Source organism: Colossoma macropomum, unplaced genomic scaffold (assembly GCF_904425465.1).
Source record: "Colossoma macropomum unplaced genomic scaffold, Colossoma_macropomum, whole genome shotgun sequence".
Lineage (NCBI taxonomy): Eukaryota > Metazoa > Chordata > Actinopteri > Characiformes > Serrasalmidae > Colossoma > Colossoma macropomum.
Genome location: NW_023494790.1, coordinates 7,376,393 through 7,400,539, shown reverse-complemented (window position 1 = coordinate 7,400,539; position 24,147 = coordinate 7,376,393). Strand labels below are relative to the sequence as shown.

General features: G+C 39.7%; 1 protein-coding gene across 2 annotated transcripts in view; it reads right to left on the bottom strand.

The window, feature by feature from the left end:
- Positions 1-8,900: 8,900 nt before the first annotated feature.
- map2k6 (mitogen-activated protein kinase kinase 6) overlaps positions 8,901-24,147 on the bottom strand; it is a 39,664-nt gene continuing 24,417 nt past the window's right edge. For both annotated transcript variants that reach the window (XM_036572007.1, XM_036572008.1), the window contains exons 5-12: positions 23,069-23,188; positions 22,022-22,138; positions 21,265-21,316; positions 18,541-18,668; positions 16,595-16,672; positions 14,888-15,027; positions 13,624-13,669; positions 8,901-13,376 (exon numbers count right to left, since the gene is read on the bottom strand). In XM_036572007.1, coding sequence (XP_036427900.1) covers positions 13,299-13,376; positions 13,624-13,669; positions 14,888-15,027; positions 16,595-16,672; positions 18,541-18,668; positions 21,265-21,316; positions 22,022-22,138; positions 23,069-23,188 — 759 coding nt within the window. In that variant the 3' untranslated portion in view covers positions 8,901-13,298. The remainder of the gene's footprint in view (positions 13,377-13,623; positions 13,670-14,887; positions 15,028-16,594; positions 16,673-18,540; positions 18,669-21,264; positions 21,317-22,021; positions 22,139-23,068; positions 23,189-24,147) is intronic.

Genomic DNA, 24,147 nt, shown 5'->3' with positions numbered 1-24,147 from the left:
ACCCCTCGTGCCCTATGGATGGGGGCGTTGTACTGGGGGGGTGCTGTTCTTTTGGTGTATGCCGCACACGCACTCGCCCACTTGTGGAGAACATGGTGAAAGAGGACACACTGGACATACTAGATCACCTTTTTCACATCTGTGTAGAAAAGTGCTGCTGGGTTTTACATCACTGATGTAGAACTAATAAGGGGTTCATGCATTACAACTCTATCATAATATCCTTCCCTATGCAGTTGTGGATAGACTCTACCTCTTGACAGGCTGATCATGTCCTGCATTGACATTCTCAGTCATGTGATGAAGAGTTACTCTTCTGATTTTCCTTATATATCGCACTAAGGCTTGAGCATCACTGTCATTGAATGTGTGCTTTCAACCCTAAACACAAATGCACTGTTCCCATTGAAACACTAGCCAGTTAATAAATCTTTGCGACTGAAACTCCTGCCATCAATAATGAACCCCCTTTTCACAATGAACCCTCTGTTCATTCAAAATCAAGGTCAGTTTGGCCTGGTCCGCATTCGTATTCATGCTGCAGAGCATGGTGTTCAACTGTTTCACGCAGCACACCTGTCTGGAAGCATGTGCATGTCTCTACTCACTCACTTTGTCACCTATGTATAGATAGATGCATAGACAGTGCCGTCTGCATTATATCATCAAAAGAGAAATCTTCATGCATATTGGACAAGGCCGCAAAACACAACCAAATGTCCATGACCTTCGATCCTTAAGACGCATTGAAACTGGCATGCCGCTGTGAAGGATATCATCTCATGGGCTGATGAATACATTGACAAACCGTTGTCAATTAACACCATTTGTCGCTGCTTCCACAAAAGCAAGTTAAGACTGCAGTATGCACAGCAGAAGCCATATCTCAACAACGTCTAGAAACACTGCTGACTTTTCTGGGCTTGAGCTCATCTGAAATGCACTGTATTGTGGTCTGACAACTCTACCTTTCACATTGTTTTTTGGAAATAATTGACATCATGTTCTCCAAGCCAAAGAAGAAAACAATAAACTAGACTGTTACCAGCATAAAGTTCAAAAGCCAGGGACTGTCATGGTATGGGGGTGTATTAGTGGGAAACTCGTACATCTGAAAAGGGCACCATAAATGCTAAAAGATGTACAGACATTTTGGAGCAATATATGCTGCATTTTAGACAATGTCTTTTTTCAGGGATCTGCAGGCTTATTTCAACATAACAATGGCACGCCACATTCTGGATGTATTGAAACAGCATGGCTGCGTAATCAGAGAGAGTTGGTGCTAGACTAGCCAGTCTTTATCTGTTTCCGACTGAAAACGTGTGCCGCATTATGAAGCACAGAATGTGACAACGAAGGCCCTGTTTGGTTGCACAGCTGAAGACATGAATAACGGAGGAACGGCAAAAATATGGTCTCTCTAAGGTACACAGATAACTATATTTTATTTTTTGTTGATATTTTAGCAGTTCATTATTCAACATGTTAACTGACATTAATATTACTGTTGTTGTGTTGCTATTTATAAAGACTCTACTGTTATGTTTCATGTAACTATCCTGACTATGCTTAATGCCCAAAGAGAGCGAGAGAGAAAGAGAGAGAGAGTCACATGGTACTTGGCTGCACGTTGAAGCTCCATTTGTCCTTGTCACGTCTGCTAAATTAACAACAGTGATAACAGCCAAAAGACGAGTACAGTGGACAACCTGGCATGGAGCAGCACAGTCATAAGGCTTGGAGCAGGTCTTATGAAAAACTCTGCAATGTGAACGTGGAAAAAAGAAATTCAGAATCCCCCGAATAAAGCACAGGAAGAGGAAACAGGAAAGCTTGTTGGAGTGAGTGATTCACAAGAACAAGAACAAGAAATCAAGAAGCTGTAGACAGAAAAAAATGAGGATGTGTCTCAGATCAGCCTAGATAATGTAGGTTTCAGCTGCTTTCTAGGGCTTTCCCATGTGGAAATTTGCACTATAATACCTTTTCCTTAATGTGTCCCACAATTCACCTCAAAATGAGTAACATATAAAGGTCAAATGTGCATCCCACTTGATTTCATATATACCAGAATGCACTATGAATCAAACCAACTGAATACATCTAGTACTGTGCAAAAGACAGAGACCTCCCTGCATTTAATGGACTGTATTCATTCATATACACACACAAACACATATAAACGCACACACACATTCACACAGAGTTCCCACAGCTGGCAGCGGGGATTTCCAGACCACGGTATAGAGTCACTTAGCTGGCCCTGAAAGAGTCCTTAGCTGTGGGGGAAAGTCTCAGTCTGCCTGGGGGGCCCCGCAACTGTGGTGTAGCATCACACAGGTGGCCGGCCCGAGAGACCGTGAAGGCTGTAGATGTCCTTGGCCGCAAAGGGATAGCATTTTCCTGCAGCCGTACACCACCAGTCCAGGCAGCCCCTCAGCTGCAGTGCAGCATCATCCAAGTAGCGGGCCCAGGCAGCCATGTACCTGTGATGTAGTGTCGAACAGGCAACCGGTCTGAACAGCCTTAAAGCTGCTATACGCTGTCACTCAAGTGGCTGATCCAGGCTGCATTGTAGCTGCGATGCAGCATCACTCAAACTTCTGGTTCATTCATTTATTCTTTTTTTTATGAGACATGTCTGAGGATATTAGATATAAGATAATCCACTTGCATAAAGAAGGAGAAAGTCAAAGTGAAAAAACAGGAATTTCTAAAACTGGAGTTCAAACAATGATTAAAGGCTGGAGAGAAAATGGGCCCCCTATAGAACCATGCAAGACCTGATGGACCACCAAAACTTGCAAACAGTATTTAAAGCTCTTATTTTGAAAGAAAGGAGAAAAATCAACCTCCTCTGTTGCTTCAGAAAATTCAACCAACTTCTAAGACTGAACTTTGGAGGTTGGGAAAAATAGCCCTGCAGATTTCTTTCAAAAACTGAAAGCGAGTCTCCTGAAAAGAATGGAAGCTGTAATAAAGATAAAAGTTAGACACAAAAAATACTGATAAATTTGAAAATACATTTAGTTGTTGAATCTTCTGTGTAATTTTCTATTAAATCTATTTTTTTATTTTTTTTTCTGATACTCATGGGCTGTTTTGATTGGAAATTAAATGAAGGGTGGTCTCTGACCTTTGCACAGTAGTGTATATAAAAATGTGGTGTCCACCTCGTGTATAATAAAGTCAGTTATCACAGATAACAGTTTCACAGTTTCAATAAAGCACTACTATAAAATTTAACACCACATAACACCATCTTCTCATCTGTGTTGCTACTCTTCTCGATGCTCGCAAATCATTGCAAAAAGATAAGCAACGACAACAAGGATAACATTTTTATAATTGGTATTTCTTGGAATCTGTTTTTCTTCTGCTCCATGGTGCTAAATAAACATAGGGTCTTGTGTTGAAATTACCACGGCAGCAGGATTTTTATTTGATGTTATGAAAGGATATTTAATGTATCAGTGACAGGCCGTGCCAGCCTGAGAGCGTCCATAAATGCAGATTACTCTGCCTAAAGGTTTATTACTGCTGCCCTATTAAGGACATGCGTTTAGTTTGCTTGCATATGACGTCAGACGTTTTCGTGTCCCAGTGTGCCAGTAAATCCTTTCCCTTCATGACCTGATAGATTGTAATTAGATCTAGGGGTCAGTCTGAGACACAACCAGTGAAACACAATTTACCTAATATACACCGATAAGCCATAATATTAAAAACACTTTTTTGTATCGACACTCAGATATTTGTACCAGCACAACACACACAAACACGCCACCACTACGTCAGTGTCACTGCAGTGCTGAGAATGATCTACCACCCAAATAATACCTGCTCTGTGGTGGTCCTATGGGGGTCTTGACCATTGAAGACCAGGGTGAAAGGAGCTAAAGTATGCAGAGAAACAGATGGACTACAGTCTGTTATTGTAGAACTACAAAGTGCAGCTATATAGTAAGTGGAGCTGATAAAATGGACAATGAGTGTAGAAACAAGGAGGTGGTTTTTAATGATATGGCTGATCAGTGTATTAAACTGTGTGGAGTTTGCATGTTCCCCCCATGTCTAAGTGGGTTTCCACCAGGTGCTCTGGTTTCCTCCCACAGTCTAACAACATGCAGTCAGGCCAACTAGTAACACTAAATTGCCCCTAGGTGTGAATGTACATGTCTGTGTGTCTGCCCTGTGATGGACTGGCAACCTGTCCAGGGTGTTTCCATCCTTCTGCCCAGTGAGCGCTGGGATAGGCTCCAGCTCCCCCCTGCGACCCAGGAGGATAAGTGGGTTAGATGATGAATGAATGAATGATTTGAAACCTGTCTGCCTTCATTATTAAGTATATTGTTTTGTCTTTTTGGCCCTTGGCTCACCACAAACAATGGGCCTCATTCACCAACTGTTCTTAAGAAGAAAGTTCTTCTTAAAACCCACTTGTGCAGTTTTCACGAAGACTCTGACACTCACCAATGCTTTCTAATTTGGGATTTGTTCTTAGGTAAGAACAGAATCTACACACACTCAAGAGCACAAACAATTCTGCAGTTTAAGAACATGTTATGAATCTGACGTAGACCTTTTATTAGGACCTTTCTCAATAACAACTTATAAAACTTATATTGGCAAATGAGGCCCAATCTGTTTTGCTTCACCATCAACCCCACTTGACCCTGCTTCATTACCTGATGTTTTCATCATACTTCTTTGAGATCGCAAAGACTCTCCTGTAGAGGAGTGCTGCTTTCCACGTTAGTTCCAGCATGATCTCAATTCAGCATCTACAGTTTTACATTGCAGTCTGGGACAACAGCATCAATCAACACCATACTCAAAAAACTGTTAGTATGGTGTTTTTTAATAGCTCAAGATCACTCAAATTCACACTTACTATATACTAAAAAACCAACTGTATTAGAATTAGTGTTGAGTACACAATTGGGACACAGCACAAGAGCATGACTGCACACCTGATTCATAAAGGGCTAATAACAAGCCGATGAGTGGAGTCAGCTGTGTTGGAACTGGGCAGCGGCTGTGAAACTCTGAACTAATATTCGCTGTTCAGCATTTTGACAAGTCCGGTTGTCAGTGCGCATGAAAGCACTGGGCAAGCGTCCAGAGAGACAGTCGAGCCTGAGAGAGCTTAGTGCAGAAACTTCTGGAAGAATGAAGGACTGTCTAGCGGTGACTGTACTCTGGTTTACACAGTCTGATGCCCTAAATCCTCTTACTTTGTTGAAGACTCATTCTGTTTGCCAGACATCATTTGGTAAAAACGTTGTCTGCTGTGTCCACGATCAGCAACAATGCTCATCTTTCTGATTAGAGTAGTAGCTAGTGTCATTTACTTCATTTCAGTTTTATAAGAAACAGTAAATTTGCGCTTGACTAAATGACAAAACTACTCAAACGTACTTCATCATGTGGACCAATGGTCCTCAGTCCTGGCCCTGGAAGATACATTTTAGCATTCTCCCTGCTTTAACACACCTCGTTCAACTCATCTAAAGCTCCTCATGAGATTAAAAAGGGTGCGATAGAGCAGAACAACACTAAAATGTCAATTAAACGACACCAGGAGCAGAATTAAGCTACGTGACAGAGTCTTACTTCAAATAGCCCTAACAAGATTAAACAGCATGTGAAGGTTGTATTATGAAATGTGTTAAACATTACTTAAAGCTGCAGTATGTATGATGTTAAAATTGAAAGAGGCAGCATTACTGAGTCAGGAGAAAATATAGTGAGTGTGCACTGCTGAGTTACCCTCCCTGCTAAAAAAGGACTATTAGAAACCATTAAGATTAAAACCTAATGGTTTTGCTTTCTAATGAAAATATATAAATTATAAGGTGTTGAGTCAGATGTCTGAGTTTTTCTGGTCTGTGTCATACCACATCCGTATGTATTAACGTCACACACACAGGATCACAAAGAAGATCCTGCTTTTTGGATTTGAGACCTAACCATCATCAACATTACACTGAAGATATGATGACAATAGTAGATAATTGACTCACATCCTCAGAAGACAACATCCTTTACAAAGTATTGAATGAGTTCTTGCTAAATACTCTCTCAAAGCACTGGCAATCATCAGATTCATCCACTGAGGGAAGGGAAAAAATATTAAGACAAAAAAAGAAATCTTCTGCATGTTGCAGGGAATTACACACTTCTACTAGTCTCCAAATTCCCATATCTTACATATGGTAGCTTTAATAATCAGGTAGTTATATGCATACGAAGTGTGTAAATCGATGCATCTCACAAATCAATTACGATTGTTTAGGAACCAATTTAATGCATCATGAAATCTCAGATTTTTGTGTTTGTTTCAAGAGCATACTTCCTAAAATTCAGGGACTGGGGTCAAAGAGCCCTGTGTCCTGGGAAAGCCATGGCCTCTAAGGTCTTTGGGTCCTGGTTCTTGGCTTTTCAAGCCAATGTCCCAAGCCTGAAGGTTGGAACATCTTGACCTGGTGATTCTGCTGGAATCCTGGGCCTCAGAGCCAACATAACAAGACTCTAATTTATATGTACTGATATAGCTAATGATGAAAAATGAGCATTGTGTGTTCTGAGATTGGGTTAGAGGCCTGAAACCTTAAAAATTATTCGGCCTATGTGTCAAGCTTTGGGTGGGCTGGATGCTGGTCTCGGTCAATGGTCTCAGGGCATATGGCCCAAGGCTGGGCTCCGTCTTCTGTCCTAATGCCTATGTAGCAGGCCTCACCATTATGGGCCTGAGGGGTGGTCCTAAACATGCCAAGTCCTACAGTATTGGTACTAAGGCAAAAAGTAGAGGGGTGTGGCTGGGGCTTAAATTACAATACTGATGGGACTAAGGAATGATGTATCTGCATGGACCTGGCGTTTGGACCAGTCCTTGATCCTTGACTTTTGCTGGATGCTTGGGTATAAACCTGACACTGAAGGGTGCTGAGGATGGTCTCATTTTGTTGGAATTTTGCACTTCAAAATAGCCTGAAATGACTGGATACTTTATTAAATGTTTTTTTATAACAGCTCCTCTAATGTAACAGTGACTCAGTGGGTTTTTACAGTGCATCCTGTATTAAAACTGCGTTAAGTCAGTGGTTCTCTCGTCTTAGAGAGCCCCTACCCTGCACATTATAGAGCCCATGTGTCAAACACAAGGCCTACGGGCCAAGTCAGGCCTGTGACACAGTGCTATTTGGCCCATGACAATATTTGAATTTTCTATTCTTATTAGCCCATTTCACTCTGAGTTTTGGCATATTTAAAAAAAAAAAAATAATGGCCCGTTTGGGTCATGACAAAATGTTAAATAAAAAGAGAAAAAACACAGCTGGCCCACAGATTTGCTGAGATTTTTTAATATGGCCCTTAAGGTGGTTGAGTTTGACACCCCTGTTTTAGAGTATTCCCTGTTAGACGGGGGGCTTGATAGTCAGCTGATGAGTTGGATCAGGTGTGTCAAAAGATGGAGTATTTGAGAGGGACAAGTAACAACACATGATCATGCTATAACAGTGGTTCTCAATCCTGGTACCACTTCCTTACACATGTCAGCGTTTCCTCTGCTCCCGACGCATCTGATGCAACTAATGAACTAATTAACAGCCTTTCCTGAGGTGACCTGGGTACAGCATTATAGCAGGGAAAACACAATAGTTGTGTCTCAAAGCCACGGAAGCGGCCGAGGAAGACTGCATTTCTCAGCCGTTACCTCACTTATGGCTGGAAAATGGCAGAAACCTTCACTTTGACACGTCTAATATGCAGGGCAATGGTGGTCCAAAACCACACCCATAAACAAAGAGGTTCCTTAAGGGATCTTTAGGAAAAGCAATAGTTACATATTGAACCATGACAACTAAGAGAACCAATGGTTGTCTTGCTAAATGGTTCTTCTCTATAATGAACAACCTCTTGTGTCTGGTTCTTTAGAGAACCTTTAATAAATGGTTCTATATAGCTCAAGAAAGGTTCCCACTATTGTTATAAGTCAAAGAGCATCAGAACAGCACTGCGCAACAGTTAGAGACCACCCTCCGTTTATACGATTTCCAGTCAAAGCAGCTATTAAATAAAAGTTCATTTTCAGGAGATATTTCTGAAGAGATTAGATGTAGATAGTCCACCTGCATAAGGAAAGAGAAAGTGAAAAAAAGGGAAACTGGAATTTAAATGCGTTATTAAAAGAATATAGTGAAAACAAGAAAATCGAGCTTCACTCCTGTTTCAAACCTAAAAAAAAAAATTGTCAGGTGTTTCTGTCCATCCTTCCACTCTGAGAAGACAATCAACGCCAATACTGGTTTGAAAGGATATGTAGCTGTCAATCAAAGAAGCTGCTAGTGTTTTCGGAGTGTGTTTTGTGATTACTTGGATTGTGAGAAGCAAAAAAAATGCACCCAACTTATAAGACTGAACTTTGGAGGTTTGAATAATATCAGTGCCAATTTCTTTGAAAAACTGAAAGTAAATCTCCTGAACAGAATCGAAGCTGTGGACACACTAAATCCAGAAAAGGGACACTATATTTAAAGACTTTTGTCATTTTTTTTACTAAATATTTTTTAGTATTTTTTAAATAAATGTACTAAATTTATGTTTTCTACTTTAACCTGACATTGAAAATGATTAACTCAAATGATTAATGGCCATTCACAATGGAAATTAAACAAATGAAGGGGACTCTTGCACAGTATGCTGTGTGTGTGTGTGTGTGTGTGTGTGTGTGTGTGTGTGTGTGTGTGTGTGTGTGTGTGTGAGATCTATATATAGAATCGAAAGATCTGTGCTAAAGCATTAAAACCACAGGAAACCAAAGAGCGTCAGGCCATTCACGCTTTTTCTTTCTGGTGTCTACATCCATGGCAGAGTAAAAAGATGCAGAAAAATAGAGGGGAACCTTTATGTTTGAATCATACAATATGACAATTACAGGGGAATCAGTTGTAATTCATCCTTTATACACTGGTCTCTCACACATACACCACAGAGGGGAAAAAAAAAAAAGGAAAACCTCACTGTCTTCACCAAAACAGAGCTTTTTGCACAAACAGAACCAGTAGCCCAAAGCAACACACCCTCCGCACCCCCCCCCTTTATCCAAAAACCTGAGGGTTGCAAAGCAGTATCCGCGACACAAAGCAGCGTGGGTTTTGTAGTTTTTTTGTTTGTTTGTTTAATGTATTGTAGGTCTTGTTTTTCTATAAAGAGGCACAATTTAGGCTTCCGAGTCACGGTGAGATTTTCAGGGAAGTGTCAGCTACGTGTGTCCAAACTGTAATACAATACACACACACACACACACACACGCACGCACTCACACGCACACCGAGCGCACTCGCCCTCTCGATCATGCCAGCTAATGCATACAACATTCTTAACATTCACATATAAACCTTAAAATTAAAAAGAAAAAGTCAAGTTTTCAATGAGGGAAAACAAACAAAAAAACAGCAGTTACAATAAATACAGAAACTGCAAAACACCTCAAGACGGTTAATACATATGTACTTATGCTGACATAATAATATAATAAATCATTATAATAGCAATAATAATAATAGTAATTTCCAGTTGAATTGCAGTTGAACACAGAGCGAGGACTCTTTTGATTGGCTCAGAACAGAGGACTAGATGAAGCAACAGACCAAAAGATACCAATTCCCCAGGTAACCTCAACACAGACGCACAGACAAGCAAGTACACGCGCGCATACACGCTTCATGGAGGGTATGTGAAGTGCAGACCTGCACTCAGAAGCTCCTGCTTTCTCTTTGGGGACATTTCACAAAACAGGATTTTCTCAAAAAAGCAGACTGCAAAGTCAGCCGCATGCATCGTGGATCTCTCTGTAGTCGGTGTCTCGCACATATTAGGAACTCTGGGTGTAAGATGGGGAAAATAAATGGTGTTTTCAAAAACTGCTGCTATTGCTGTGGTAAACTGTGTTACATACCCGATACGCTTCACTGTTGCACATCCCTTCCTCTCCCCTAAATAACAGTAGATCATCTGAATTATGAGATAATTATGTCAAAATGCAACCATTGCTACATGCAAGCCAATACAGCTGTGCACTAAACTGACATCATAAGACTGGCAACCTCAACCAAATACGCCTCCTTCCAAGCTCTACCAAACGTGGTAGTTAAGTCGCTTTAGCAGTAGTAGCCTACAGTTTGAGTAGCTGGTGTTGGTATATAACAGTGTTGAACTTTAATAGTAGAGTGTTAGCTTGCTTGTAGATTTAATAAAATGTAGCATTATGCATATTTTGACTCCTCAACAACCTCGTAATTCAGAGGATTAAGTAACACTATCATTTTCCACATAGGTAAAGTCAGCTTAGACCTAGGGTTCCTGAATTGGGTACGATGCCACCTGCAGAATGATGACCATTTCAGAGGTCTACTTCTTTTCTAATACTTGGTTATTTGTCACCTTGCCTTAATAACAGCATCAGTCCTGTTGGGTAAGGATTACGCTGGTCTAGGGGTGGAGGTTGCCACACCATTTCACATTTTGGCAACAGGAAACGCAAAGCCAGTTGGTCAACTGCAACCACTGTGATAGCTAATGTAGCAGCGTGGTGACCATGGGTGGCCACTCCTGCAGAACTGTTTTACTGAATGAAGTTTGGTAATATCAGTCTATGAAATAAGGTCTTACATATAAAAAAAATAATAATTGCTGCTGTCAGGACAAAACCTTGCATCTCAGTTTTTGTGATGATTTGAAAATGCCTTTACATTGTGTATAAACGTCATGATGAATGGACCAAAAGAAATGGACAATAATGACTTAGAAAAAAGTCTGGTTCCATTGACTTACATTGAATGTAAAGAAGGTTTTTTTCCTTCTCCAGGAAAGGTATCATTTTGGAGATACAAGGTTTTGTTCTGTTAACAGTGATATGGTGTTCAATAAGCTGCCGTTACAGCAAGAGGCTCTCACTGCAGTAGCTGAACAGTACCTAATGAAATAGCCTAAATGGGATGACATCAGGACAGATCAGCACAGTCATCACAACAGAAATTACCAATGTACAGACCGTGTTTCTATGATTGTGGCAACAAAGTCTTAATACTGGCCACTTCTTGGTTTAGTGGCCCGAGTGACCAGTGCAAATTTTTATATCTGTCTACCCCTGCACCAGTCTTGAGATAGTCCCTGTTCATTGTACCCCACTCTTCCAATTTCTTAGGCGCCTATTTCAGCACACCTGCTTTTCCAAAAGAGAACTGGGATTGAGATCTGGTGATACTGCTGGTCAGAGACACTGTCCAAGAGTTCCATCAGGTCTGTTGAATTAGTCACAGACAGGCACCCCCTACTGGAATGTGGGAATGTCTATGTTGTGTTTTGCTCAGACATGAAGCACAAAGTTAGTTGAAGGAACTGTCTTAGAAGACTAGTGTAATTCTTAAACAACAGTGACAGGACTGATGCTTATTAAAGGGCAGTTGCACTGATTTTTCATCATTTCTGCGTATTTAAATCATTAAGATACAAACAAAGTCATTTGGAGTGTTTTAAGGTCAAATGTTTCATACTAGAGGAACTCAGAACTGTTCTCAATGGTAGCGATAGGAACCAGACATCCAAAGTGTTTAACGCCACTAATACAGCGGGTCCCAAAGGCCCCTTTGTGGATACTAAGTGCCACTGCGCACCCCCTCGGCCCCTTCCTCGCCCATTTTTTACAACTATCGCTGACCATGTCAGAGACATGGCCCTCTTCTATGACTTGGCTTGTTATGGCAGTGAATTGCGATTGGTTGCCGTATATTTAATTTTAATAGACATCTACCATTTTGAAACAAGTACATTTTTAGATATGACTGAGGCAGATTTAATAAACCGACAACATTTAAACAAAGTAAAGATACAACTCATAAGATTTTCCTGCAGCTCTAAAAGCTTCAAGTTATTACATGAAATGGTTCCAAATATGTTGCCCGAAACCTGACAGGATGCTGTATGATAGACGAGAATATTTTGGCGTAAAACATATTTTTCTTTCATCCATTCATGGCAGAGAGGTACATGCAGGGCATTGTAAGGGAAAAAAAAAAAAAGTCCCCCAACATTTTTTTCAGATTGACCATTATAATTATCAGCATTTTGGACAGCAAACAAAATGTAGACATCACAGCTTCTGGTTCCTATCATCACCACAGTGTTTTAAAAAAAAACAAAAAAAAAACAGAACACACCTAACGCCTGAGTTTTTCTACACTGAACCATTTTACATCAAACCACACTGAATGACGTCAACATCTTGATGGCTGAATTATGCATAAATTTTGAAAAACTGGTGCAATTCCCCTTTAATGTAATTGGATGTTTTACCAAATATAAGAGAAAAAAAATGATGCATGCATGGAGCTCCTCAATACTACGTATGATAGAAGAAGTACAGAGCATTTCTACCCCACCATCTCTTTACTTACCGAGACCAGTTTTGTGAAACATCCCACTCCGTCTTCACTGACTCAGGCCAGTTACATGGGCCTAATTATTGACCTCCCCTATCCCAGCACATTTAAAAAAAACTGACCTGAGGTCAGCCCGTAAGGGCGCGACGTACCAAAGCACAGCAGAATAGAGCACTCCTATCTTTGCTACTACGTGACTCGAGAAGAAGAGAGATTTTTTTTTTTGCATCCATCCCAAATAACGGCATTTTTTTCTGACCCCATCAAACCCACCACATAATTCATCATGCACTCTAATATCCAAAGAAATATCCATTGAGTATATACACACATTTATATAATATATAAATATATCTATATCGCTCTGTTTTTTTTTTTTTTTGCCTGGTTCTTGTGTTGACAAGGTAAATGACTAATGTAAGGGACTTCAACAGACGTCTTTATTAAAAATCAGTTGATGTCGAAACTGGCTTTGGACTGAGAGGACTGGCATGTTTAAATAAAGGTTGTGAGATCTCATGTAGGAAAATTCAACCTGGGACTGTTACACCCTCCTTTAACACGCACACAAGCACACACATCAGGCACATACACACACACACACACACACACACACACACACACACCTGTCCCCTGCCCAACTCCTGTGTGTTGCTAGGAAACGCCCGTAGCCCCCCTTTAGTTTCAGTCTCCACCCCCCGGCCTCTACCGAGTCGCTCTGAGCTGTTGGCTGAGGTGGGCGTGTCTTACAGGTGTCAGTCTTGCGATTGGTGCTTTATTTTTTTTTTTGTGGAATAGTCCCGCTTTTCCTCGCCGGCGGCAGGTCAGTTTCACCGTGAGGAGGCGTGTTCAGTCGCCGAGGATGATCTTCACAAAGCTAGCAACGTCTGTCTCTTTGGAGTCGTGGCAGGTGAAAAAGGGGTGTTGCTGCACACAGAGAAAGTTAAAAGCAAACAAAATTTCACCAAGTGTTAAACACCAAAGGACATTATGAACATGAACTGCACTTAATTTGTACTGCCAGAGCGTTCGCCTGCACTTCCGAACATCATGGAGCAACAGGTGCTGGCTCAGCTCCCATTTAAGAGTGGAGATCAGTGGTGTGAGGCTGACATCTAGTGGTCAGAGCAGGGAGATGCAGCCGAAAGAGAAACAGCAGATTACAAAAACTCACCATGAGTTCTGTGTAGTTTGGCCGCTCTTTGGAATTCTTCTTTAAGCTGATATAAAAATATACAAAAAAAATAAATAAAAATTAAAAAAAAAGAGAAACAAATATATTAGAAGAGATGATTTATTAATAAGTCATGTACACGAATCTCAAAATCATCACTAATTGAAAAGCTAGACGCTGACAGTCTTCAGAAATAATATAATTCTGAACCCCCTCATTCAACCTTGACTCATTTGCCTTTCCCCAATGTTTTCAATATTTTTGCCTAAATAAATGGTCAAGATGTAAATATCATTGAGCGGTTTGATGTGAATTGCAGGCGAGAGAAACAAAACTGTTCACAGTGGTTGTGATAGGAACCAGACATCCAAGTTTTAATACCTCTAAAAGCTTCACAAAAAGCTATTAAGTGATACAGTTATGAACACATTGGTCTAAAACAGTCCAAGAAATATTTTTTCAGGTTTATTACTATTCTACCAACATTACATATAAAAGCTCTGAAGATGTGTGTAGGTTCACTGGTGGCTTTTGGACAGTAAATAAAATGGCCATATTTGTGCTGTAGACACTGCGACTCCTGGTTCCTATCACCACCACTTTAAAGAAATCTGAGTCTGTTTCTCTACAGCGAACCATTTCACATCAAACCACCCTGAATGACTTTGTTTATATCCCAATGAAAAAATTCTGGAAAAAATTCTGTGTAATTTCCCTTTAATCAGATAACAACACTTCACAGAGCAGAAATATTACCCAACGAAGATGTATGCATGTGTGCTGGCTAGTTACTAGGGATGAACAGGAATTTGGAATATATAATGGGCCAAAGTCATTATCCTGTACTTATTTACAGATGCTGACGCGGTCAATGCATAAACATCTAGAAAATATAAAAACTGGGGTTAAAATCTACCTGGATTTGCATTACATACTAATCTCACTTATTTCTACTGTTTTACATGCACTAAAATGAATAAAATGCAGATATTTAAGAGAAGTAGCCCAGCATCACCTGAACATTCAGCTCTTCCAGAGCACAATAAATACATAAATAAATAAATACATAATAAAAACATAAAATACTTAATAAATACGTAAATACACGTTTGAAATATTGGTCAAATCTAAACATCTGACAAAAGTTGATTTCTTTTTAAAAGCAACTGCTCGCCAATAACACTGTGATTCCGATATCATAGTACATCCCTGATCTGTAATGAGACCACATTGAGATCTGTCTAGTTATGCAGGTAAAACCCACCATTGTGATGTGAAGTCCACAAACTCTGGCGAAAAGCGGTCAGCAGGTAGCTGTGGTGATGGCTCTTCCACCACCTGCTTCAGCTGCTGGAATGGCGTCCCCCAAGAGTCATACGGAAAGCGCAGGATCGCCAGCTCGATCTGACCACAACAGGGGAGGGGAAAATTTAATGTACAGCTAAGAAAAACACAAACAACCAGAGCAACAACATATCACTTCTGCTGCCACTGTCAGTGTCCAACAGCTTCCAGCACACTGCACTGCAGAGGACTTTATTAAACTTCACCACAGTATATTAGATTTTTACAACATGATGCACTCAGCGGAAACGAGAAGAATAGGCTTTTTGTTACACTGTATATTTGCCCCAAATTGACCTAATCCAAAGGGGAAATAGTTCAGTTTCATCACAGTGAGGTTTAAAACGCAAAACTGCTCTTATTTTCAACTACAAGTGTTAAATTGCCTAAACGGTTTAACTAAACTATACATTAAATTACACATTGATTCACAATGCATTCTGATACATTTCAAGACACAAATGCAATACAGCCTGCAATACAGGAGCAAGACTAGAATTTTGTGCAGCCCAACTCTAGAACTAAAAGGTAATTCTATTTTTGATTTTTTCCAGATTTTCAGATTTTTCGAAACATTTTGAAAAATTAATATAAACAGTCATTCAAAGTGTTCTGATGTGAAATCTTCCAATCAATAGAAACTTGCTGGGTCAGAATTGTTCACAATGGTGGTGACAGGAACCAGACATCTGGAGAGATTGATGCCTCCAACATCTCCCATATAGAAAATTAAGAGTTTTGAAATAAGTATTTAGCTTTGCTGTTGTCGGAACAAAACCTTGTATCTCCATTTTTTACGTCCATTCATCCATTTCATGATGAATGAACCAAAAGATACAGCCCAGAATTACTTGGGAAAAAGTCTGGTTACATTGACTTACATGTAAACTGTATGTTTGCCCCCCTCTCTGGTAAAGTTATATACATACACACACACACACACACACACACACACACACATTCAAGTATATATGTTTTTTTTTACCCCTCCATGCAGGGTGTTGTCAGACAAAACCATCCCCAAAGCTCATTTGTTTTTGTGAGATTTATCACGCCATTATCCACATTACACATAAAAAACCCTCAGAACACACCTTCACTGGTTCCCTGGTAGTTTTGGATAGTAAATAAAAAGGTTTTATTTGTGTTGTACATATTGATTGCAACCTCTAGTTCCTGTCACCACCAATGCAAAGAATCTATAATCACTGCACATCAAACCACTCTGAATGACTCCATTTACATCTCAACAGCTGAATTACGCAGAAATTCTGAAAAATCAGTTGAGTTGCCCTTCAAGGTTCTATGGACTACTGAAGTTGATTCAAACCGCATTAGGGGACTTACTAGGGATTCACAATGATACTGGAATCATATGACGGTTTTAAATTTCTCTGTAACGTTAGCCCAGCTGGATGTAGTCCAAATTCTGACGAAAGCCAAGAACTCTGATATCAGTGCAGGCCTACTGTCTAGTTCACACTAGAGCATCGGAGACAGTCTCAGCAGGAGCATGCACTGCACTGATTAATCACTCTGCAGACGTACAGCTCAGCTGTAAACACGTGGTGACTCACTGTGGTCACACACAGTCATCAGTTCACAAAAGCTTAAAGCTCAGACCCACCATGGTGATTCCTAAACTCCAGATATCAGACTTGACGTTGTAGCCTTTCTGATTGGTCTCCGGGTTTATCCGCTCCGGCTGCGAAGAGAGAAACGGAGAGGAGGAGAAAGGAAGATTGAAAAGAACAGTGATAGAGTGGTGGTGGAAGAGAAAGAGAGCACACAGAAAGAGAAGGATGAGGAGGCTGAGAGGAGGAAGTTTATTAAGACGTCACTCTGGCATGAACAAAGCTTTTCCTCAAGACGACAAGAGCTCGCCTTTTCATTCATAAAGCCGTCAAACCACCCACCACCTCGCTCTCTCTCTGACTGCACTTTGCTGTATGAAGCCTTCATTCACTGACAGCCATGTTAACGGCCCTTTCAGGGTAAACTATGGGGTCAAACTCCCATGATGGCATACAGCTTACCAGTAAGGAAGGGCCTTTTAACCATTTTTTGCTATTTATATAATCGACATTTTCAAACAAATACCATTCAGATATGCCCAATGAGAAAATAGTTTAAATGAATAAAAAACAAACCACTAAAAGCAGTTAAAACAAATCAGTTTACATTAGCACTTCTACAGCTTATATATTTGATGCATTATTTAACATTTTATGTAATTTTATGTACATTTTTACCATTCTGTAATATACCATAAACAACAGTTATTATACTATGTCACTCCAGACCCTGTACATGTACATATTTAGCATTCACCTCTTAAGCAAATTTTGCACTGGCTCTTCATCAGTTAATCTTTTATTCTTGATTCTAATTATTTTTACTTTATTTGTTCCTTAGTTAATACTTGTTAACAGGCTGTTTGCTTCTCTGGTCTGTTTAGTATGTTGCATCATATATGTGTGACTCACTAAGACAAATTCCTTATAAGTGTAACACACTTGGTGAAATAAAATGATTATTTCAGTTTATTAGTTTGTTTTTTTTCCTGATGATCAATTCTTTGTTTTACCCATTTCTTTATTACTATTTTACCTTTATTGTTTCTCACATTTTGCAGTACTGTTAGTATTACTTTTAGAATTTTTTCTTTCTTACTGTTTTCTCAATTTCCTTTTTTTCTTCACTTTCGCTGTTTCCCTTTCACCTTGCAAAGTACTTTCAGCTGCATATTATATGTGTCAAAGACACTATAAATTATTATTAATAGTATTATTATTATTATTATCATCATCATCATCATCATCGGAAACACAGAAGATTAAATACTTGATTAGTGCATGAAGCTGGCATAAGAGGTACATGATTGTTAGGTGGATTGAGGGATGGGTTATAATAGTAATAATAATAATAATAATAATAATAATAATAATGCATTTTATTTATAATGCACCTTTCATTTAGGTGAAAATCTCAAGGGGCTACAAATCCAACAGAATGCATAACATTTAGACAAACATCAATATACAGCCAAAATAAAAAAGCCAAACGAGTACACAATAATAAGTGCAGTACTAGTAACAGAATAATAAAATAATATTAAATAATGCAAGCATATAATTTAACATGCTACCAGTTGGTCAATGATAAATCGTCTCATTATTCCCCCCGTACACATCATATCATCTATTTGTTATAAATATTATATGTGCAAAAAAATAAGATAAAGCCATTATTATAATGTCATTATTGAATATCTTAGCAATAACAATTGATACTTAAGTAAAAAGATGGTTAGGATGCCTTTAAAAAGACTAATTAAAAAATCTGTACAATAATTTAAAGAATGCATCATCATGACAACAATCACTGCTAATTTACTGAGAAGGAAAATAATAAATCAACTTTTTTTATAATCAAATAATCAAGTTTAATTGAGTTATCAAGACAGCCCTAATTACCATCAGGCAATATACATCAATATCCCATTTTTCCATAATGTAAACAAATACTATCAGGAGCTATTTGAACACAGACATCCTAAGTTGTGCTACTCACCGCCATGTAGGGTTTGCAGCCAGCATCCATCGTTTTAGCCACCGAGTCCACCAGATAGCCGCTGATACCAAAGTCACACATCTTCACCTGGCCCTGCATGTTGATCAGAACGTTGGAGGGTTTCACATCTAAAAACAGAGAGAAAAAGCGAGACAGCGCAGAAAAAAAAGAGTGAAAACGTGGGTGAGAAGAAGAAAATTGTGCTTTTGTGTAAAGGTGGCAGTGCATACAATCAGCATCAGAACCACCTTTTAAAAGAAAACCCCTTTTCATAACGGCAAAACACATTTCTCCAGGCAGCCAAAATCATTATATAAAGACAACACTGAACATTCATTCATGGGCCTCTTTTGATACAGCCTTATTTGACCAGGCAGAGGGCACAGTGCAGTTTTTCAGGCCTACACTAGAAGGCAAATGTGGCATTAGGTGCTGTATCACAGCAGTGCTGGAGTCATCTGGGGTTAAAGGATTAATTTGGGATTTCTGGAATCAATGCAAATTCCTTTTACACGGTAATAGCATGTTGTCAGTTAAACCAGACACTTCTATTGATGAGTGGAGCTTTATTTAGTTCCTACCTACAAGTCCCTGTAGGAGGTTTATACTGGAGCTTCTACAGAGAGTGAAAGCTTTAAAACTTCAAAAATGAATTCACTAGCAAGATGCCAGTTTTACAAAAAAACACCCTGTGGGTTTTTTAACATGAATGTCACGTCAACACCGACTTAGAATGAAGACAGTTTATGAGTAAGTGGCACTATTCTTAACAGGGAAGTACAGCTTGTGCAAAGAAATAGGATGGGTGGAGTTGATGTCAAGAAGAATGATGATGAAATAGTTTTCAGTGTTGCTGGAATCCCTGAAATGGTGCTCAGAATTTTTGAGAACACCTCAACGTTAAAACAGTATAAAGGGTATGTCGTCTTTAGTATGAAGGTATAAAAGTATTGTTTAGTATATATATGAATATAAATGTCTTATGTATGTGGACCCCTATGGGTAACTTCCTTTATAGACTTGTGGACCCCCGCAGACACCCTTTTGTCCACCAGGAATCTGACTTGCGGTCTTCAGATTAGACAATTGTGCCACAGGGAAGCCTAGCATGAGGCACCTCCCATCTAAATGTATTGCAACAATGCAGACTGAACTGGTGATTTTGAATAAAAATCACAGTTAAAATAACAATAACATGTAAAACGTATCCTCACTCACTCAAATGAGAATTAGGCTCGAGCTGAATGACGATAGTATCAAGTACGCTATCAATTCAGATGATTTAAAAGTGTGAACACACTCCATCCGCAGCTTTTGGATGCACAAAAGTCATTATATTCTTCTCCTAATCTGTTTTATTAACAGGCTTTCTTTTGATGTGCAATGTTAGTGCATGTCCTGAATCAGCCTTGATATGCTGTCTGGGTTTAGAACATTCAGAAGCATCACATGCAAACATTCAATGTATTTAGTAAAAACTACCAAATCATACCGAGATCAGCTGGCATACAAGTTTCTGACCACGTTTTGTCCAGGTTAAGGAGTCCCAGCAGGTAGTCTGGTGTTATCACAATCTCAAAACAGGTTATTGGAGTAAGATGCCGTAGATATCGATTAACAGCATCCTCAGTCTGTCAAGCTGCAGTGTGTATTTATGACCCCTTTTTATCTGTGCATGTTGTAAACGAGCCCAAAACTCTACAACAGCACAAGCAATTGGTGATTACTAAGTAGTACGATCGTACGACAGCACATTGCATGCGAGATCATAAGCCTACTTGTTAAGTGTAAATGTGAGTTTAAATGTCTTATTTGTGTGGATCCCTATAGACTCATCCTGGACACCCCTGGACCGATGTGTCACTCGGACACTAATATCACTTGATGCTGACAGCCGTAGTTTTATAGATGTCGGCAAAATATTGTTGATAAGGCACAGACAATTAACGCTTCAGATCAGTGCAAAACCTTAGACAGTTGTGCCACTGGGGAACTTAGTATGAGGCAACCCCTTTTAAATATATTACAGCAACGCAGACTGAACTGCTGAATTTGAAAACAAAGCACCATCATGGTAAAAATATAACAAACGTTACGTTTTTGTTAATACAAAAATAAGAGGTTATAAACAGAAATGAAAGCTGAAAAACGAACCATGGGTTGCTGGGAGCTTCTGTAGTTTAACAAGTACGACAACTGAGTTTAACAAGTGTGACAATCATTATCTGTCAGTAAAGCAGTGTTTAACTAAAACTACTGGAGTATAAACTTAAAGTGGAAAAAATAAAATTATATCGGCCAGTTATCAAATTGATTAGTTATCAAAAATTTAACGCCACTAAAATCAGTAACAAAAAATAAATAAATGGATAAATGAATGAATTTCTATAGGTTGAGCCCTAATGTAGACGCCCCCCCCACTGTTACATTCCTGGAAAGACAGTTGCAGAAAATCTGTATATGATGAATATCACAGAGGGAAAAAAAATAAAATAAAATGATAAATAAATAAATAAACAAACAAAAAAAAACCAAAAAAACAAAGCAAAATCACAGGCACAGTAGAAGGCCAGAGACATTAGTGCCTGCTACCCTAAGAATTAAGTATTTTCTGCTATGGATCACAAAAGCTGAGACTTCTCACAGTTAAACCTGCTCGTCATTAGCACACCTGCTTAATTAGCTGCATTCAAAAGCTCATCTAAAAACACCCCAGTCTCTCACCTCGGTGGATCACGGACAGTCTGCTGTGCAGGTGCTCCAAAGCTTTCACAATCTGCAACAGGAAACAACACTGAGTACAATGGATATATTGTCTCCCAGTGAGAGGGGACTCATTCATGGGTAAATGGGGATAAAATTAATGCTGCACGCATGGTGAAAGGAATCAAATGAATAGGTTCCTTGGAAAATACACTTGTGACTATTTGACCATATCTTCTTCCTCTCATTTCGAAGCTAGTCCAGAAGAAAAGAGACAAACTACAGCCAAACTGCTGTTTTCATTGCCAGCTGGAGAAACACAATATCTAGAGCTGTATAGAAGGTGGGAAAGTAGACAGGATAAGGACGTGAGAAGAAATGGGATCCAAATTCCCTCCCAGAACTGCAACATTTGTATCTTATTACCCAACAAAGCAGTCTCAATTTTGCCATTTGGGTCCTCAAGAGACTCAGCGTTAGGCAGGCTGGTTTTTGGTTAAATATACTGATTTACTATCAGAGCTGCATAAACTCTAAGTAACAACTAAGCTAAACAGAAAATTCGTAGCCACAGACAGAAAACTGCTTAAAATGACAATGACCAGGAGTGTACATAAGGCCTGACCATACACACAAGCACAAAAATGCCATATGGACTGCCCTCGGCCCAGTTCGCAGTTATTCACGATACACATGGCTCTTAAAAGATTGGTTTAATCAATGTGTTGTTTAAAATAAAAAGGATAAGCCACTAGAGTAGAATGATCTCAGTACTTACTGAAACTGCCATCTTGCCCAGGATGTCCTCTGGGATGGTCATACCCTTCTCCTGAACCTGCTTATAAAACTTATCCAACGACGTGTCCATCAGCTCCATACAGATCCACACGTCACCCTGACAACACATTCATCAGGTGAGGAAAACAGCCTCGCAGTGAGTGGAGGAGGAGTGGTTAAGACATCATAACACATCCTAACATGAAGAAAATGACTAAACTGTGTGTCACTTTTCTATTGGAGAATCAGCATCTAGATACTAGGAGAACATTTCAGCTCACTATATTTACAGGACGTACTGGCACGTTTAGGCTACGTTCACATTACAGGCCTCATTGCTCAAATCCGATTTTTCGCTCAAATCCGATCTCTGACACGATGGTTCACACTCGTTTAGGTGATTCAAATCTGTCATTAATGTGAATGAACTGGCTTCCTGAAATGACCCGCATTCACACATCCTACTCAGTAAGGTCACATGAATGAATTACGTGCGTCACGTGCATCATCAGCAAACAAACTAATGAGCAAAACAAGCCTTCGCTGCGAAGATAATTAACTCTTATCAGCTCTCAGCTTCTCATTATTAGAGTGAGACAAAGGCGAAAAAGGTGAGATGTGTTGTTTTTCCACTGTTTACAGGCTTTAAGTTCTTTTTGGCGCTGTTGCCATGGTAATGCTGAATGATGGCGCATGCGCAGTGCAAAAAAAGCATGTGAACTCCGATCTGAGCGTCACATTAAGGTCGCATGGCCACGAATAGGATACGTATCTGATCTAGGACCACATATGAAAGTGGCTCAGGTCAGATTTGAAAAGGTCAGATTCGAAAAGATCAGATTTGCGTGTCCAGACAGCCCCGAAAACATCAGATCTAGGTCAGATCGATTTGTGCCACTTCTGTCTGGTAACGTGAACGTAGCCTTAATATACTAACTATGAATTCAGACTACAAATGAAACTCTAAACCTGTGAAACTGCTCACCAGTTTGGGGCTCATTTTAATATGAGGTTAAACCAATGGGTCATTGGCCAGTGCAGCAAGTACCTCTCTAAAGAGCGCCCCGTAGAAAGTCACTGTGTAGAAGCAGTCCACTGTTCTCATTGAAATATCCAGGTCCATCAGCAGCCGCTTCTGCTCCTGAGTGTTCACTGTTGCCCGGATTCTCTAGAAAACACAAGAAAATCGCAAGTCTTGTTATAAGATTAAAGAAGTCTAAGCATTAAGAGCCGCCACAAACACCAACATCGTGATGTTGGCAGTTGTTTTGGAAAGTTTAGAAAAAAAACACTAACCAAACAAACCAGCATGAGTTCTAGAACATTCTAGAACAGCATGAGTGAGGAAAAACATTCTAGAACAGTGTAAGAGAGCATTCTAGAACAGCCTGAGTAAAAGGAGCCTTCTAGAACAGCCTGACTAGGGGAGAATATATTAGTACAGTGTGAACAGAGATATTCCATAACAGTGTGAATTGGGGAGAAGATTCTGAAATACTGTAAACAGAGAATATTCTAGAAGAGTAGAACAGAGGGAGAATATCGTAGGTATTGTGAATATAAGAAGAACCTTTGAGAACAATGTGACTGTAAGGAGAACATTCTAGAACAGCGTGACTGGGAGAACACTGTAGAACAGAGCATTCTAGAACAGCCTGGGTAGGGGAGAACATTCTAGTGAATGGAGGTATTCTACAACAGTGTGAATTAGAGAGAAGATTCTGAAACAGTGAAAACGGAGGAGAAAATTCTAGAAGAGTGTGAACGGAGGGAGAATACTGTAGAATAGTGTGATAAGGAGAACCACTGAGAACAGTGTGAATGTAAGGAGAACCACTGAGAACAGTGTGAATGGAGGGAAGGACATTTCGGACCAGTGTGAAGGGGGGCATTCTAAAATTGCGTGAATTGGGGGGCATTCTAGGACAGTGTGAAGTGGGGGTGCATTTCAGACCAGTGTCAAGGGGAGGGGGGGCAATTCTAAAGACTCCAAATAATCACTCTCAGGTAGACACACCAAATCTACCTGACTTACAGCATCCAAAGGTGAAACATTTGGGTGGGGATAATTTTGATGTTAAGCGCTGAAGTAGACACCTCTTTTGTGTTTGTGTGCGTGTGTGTGTG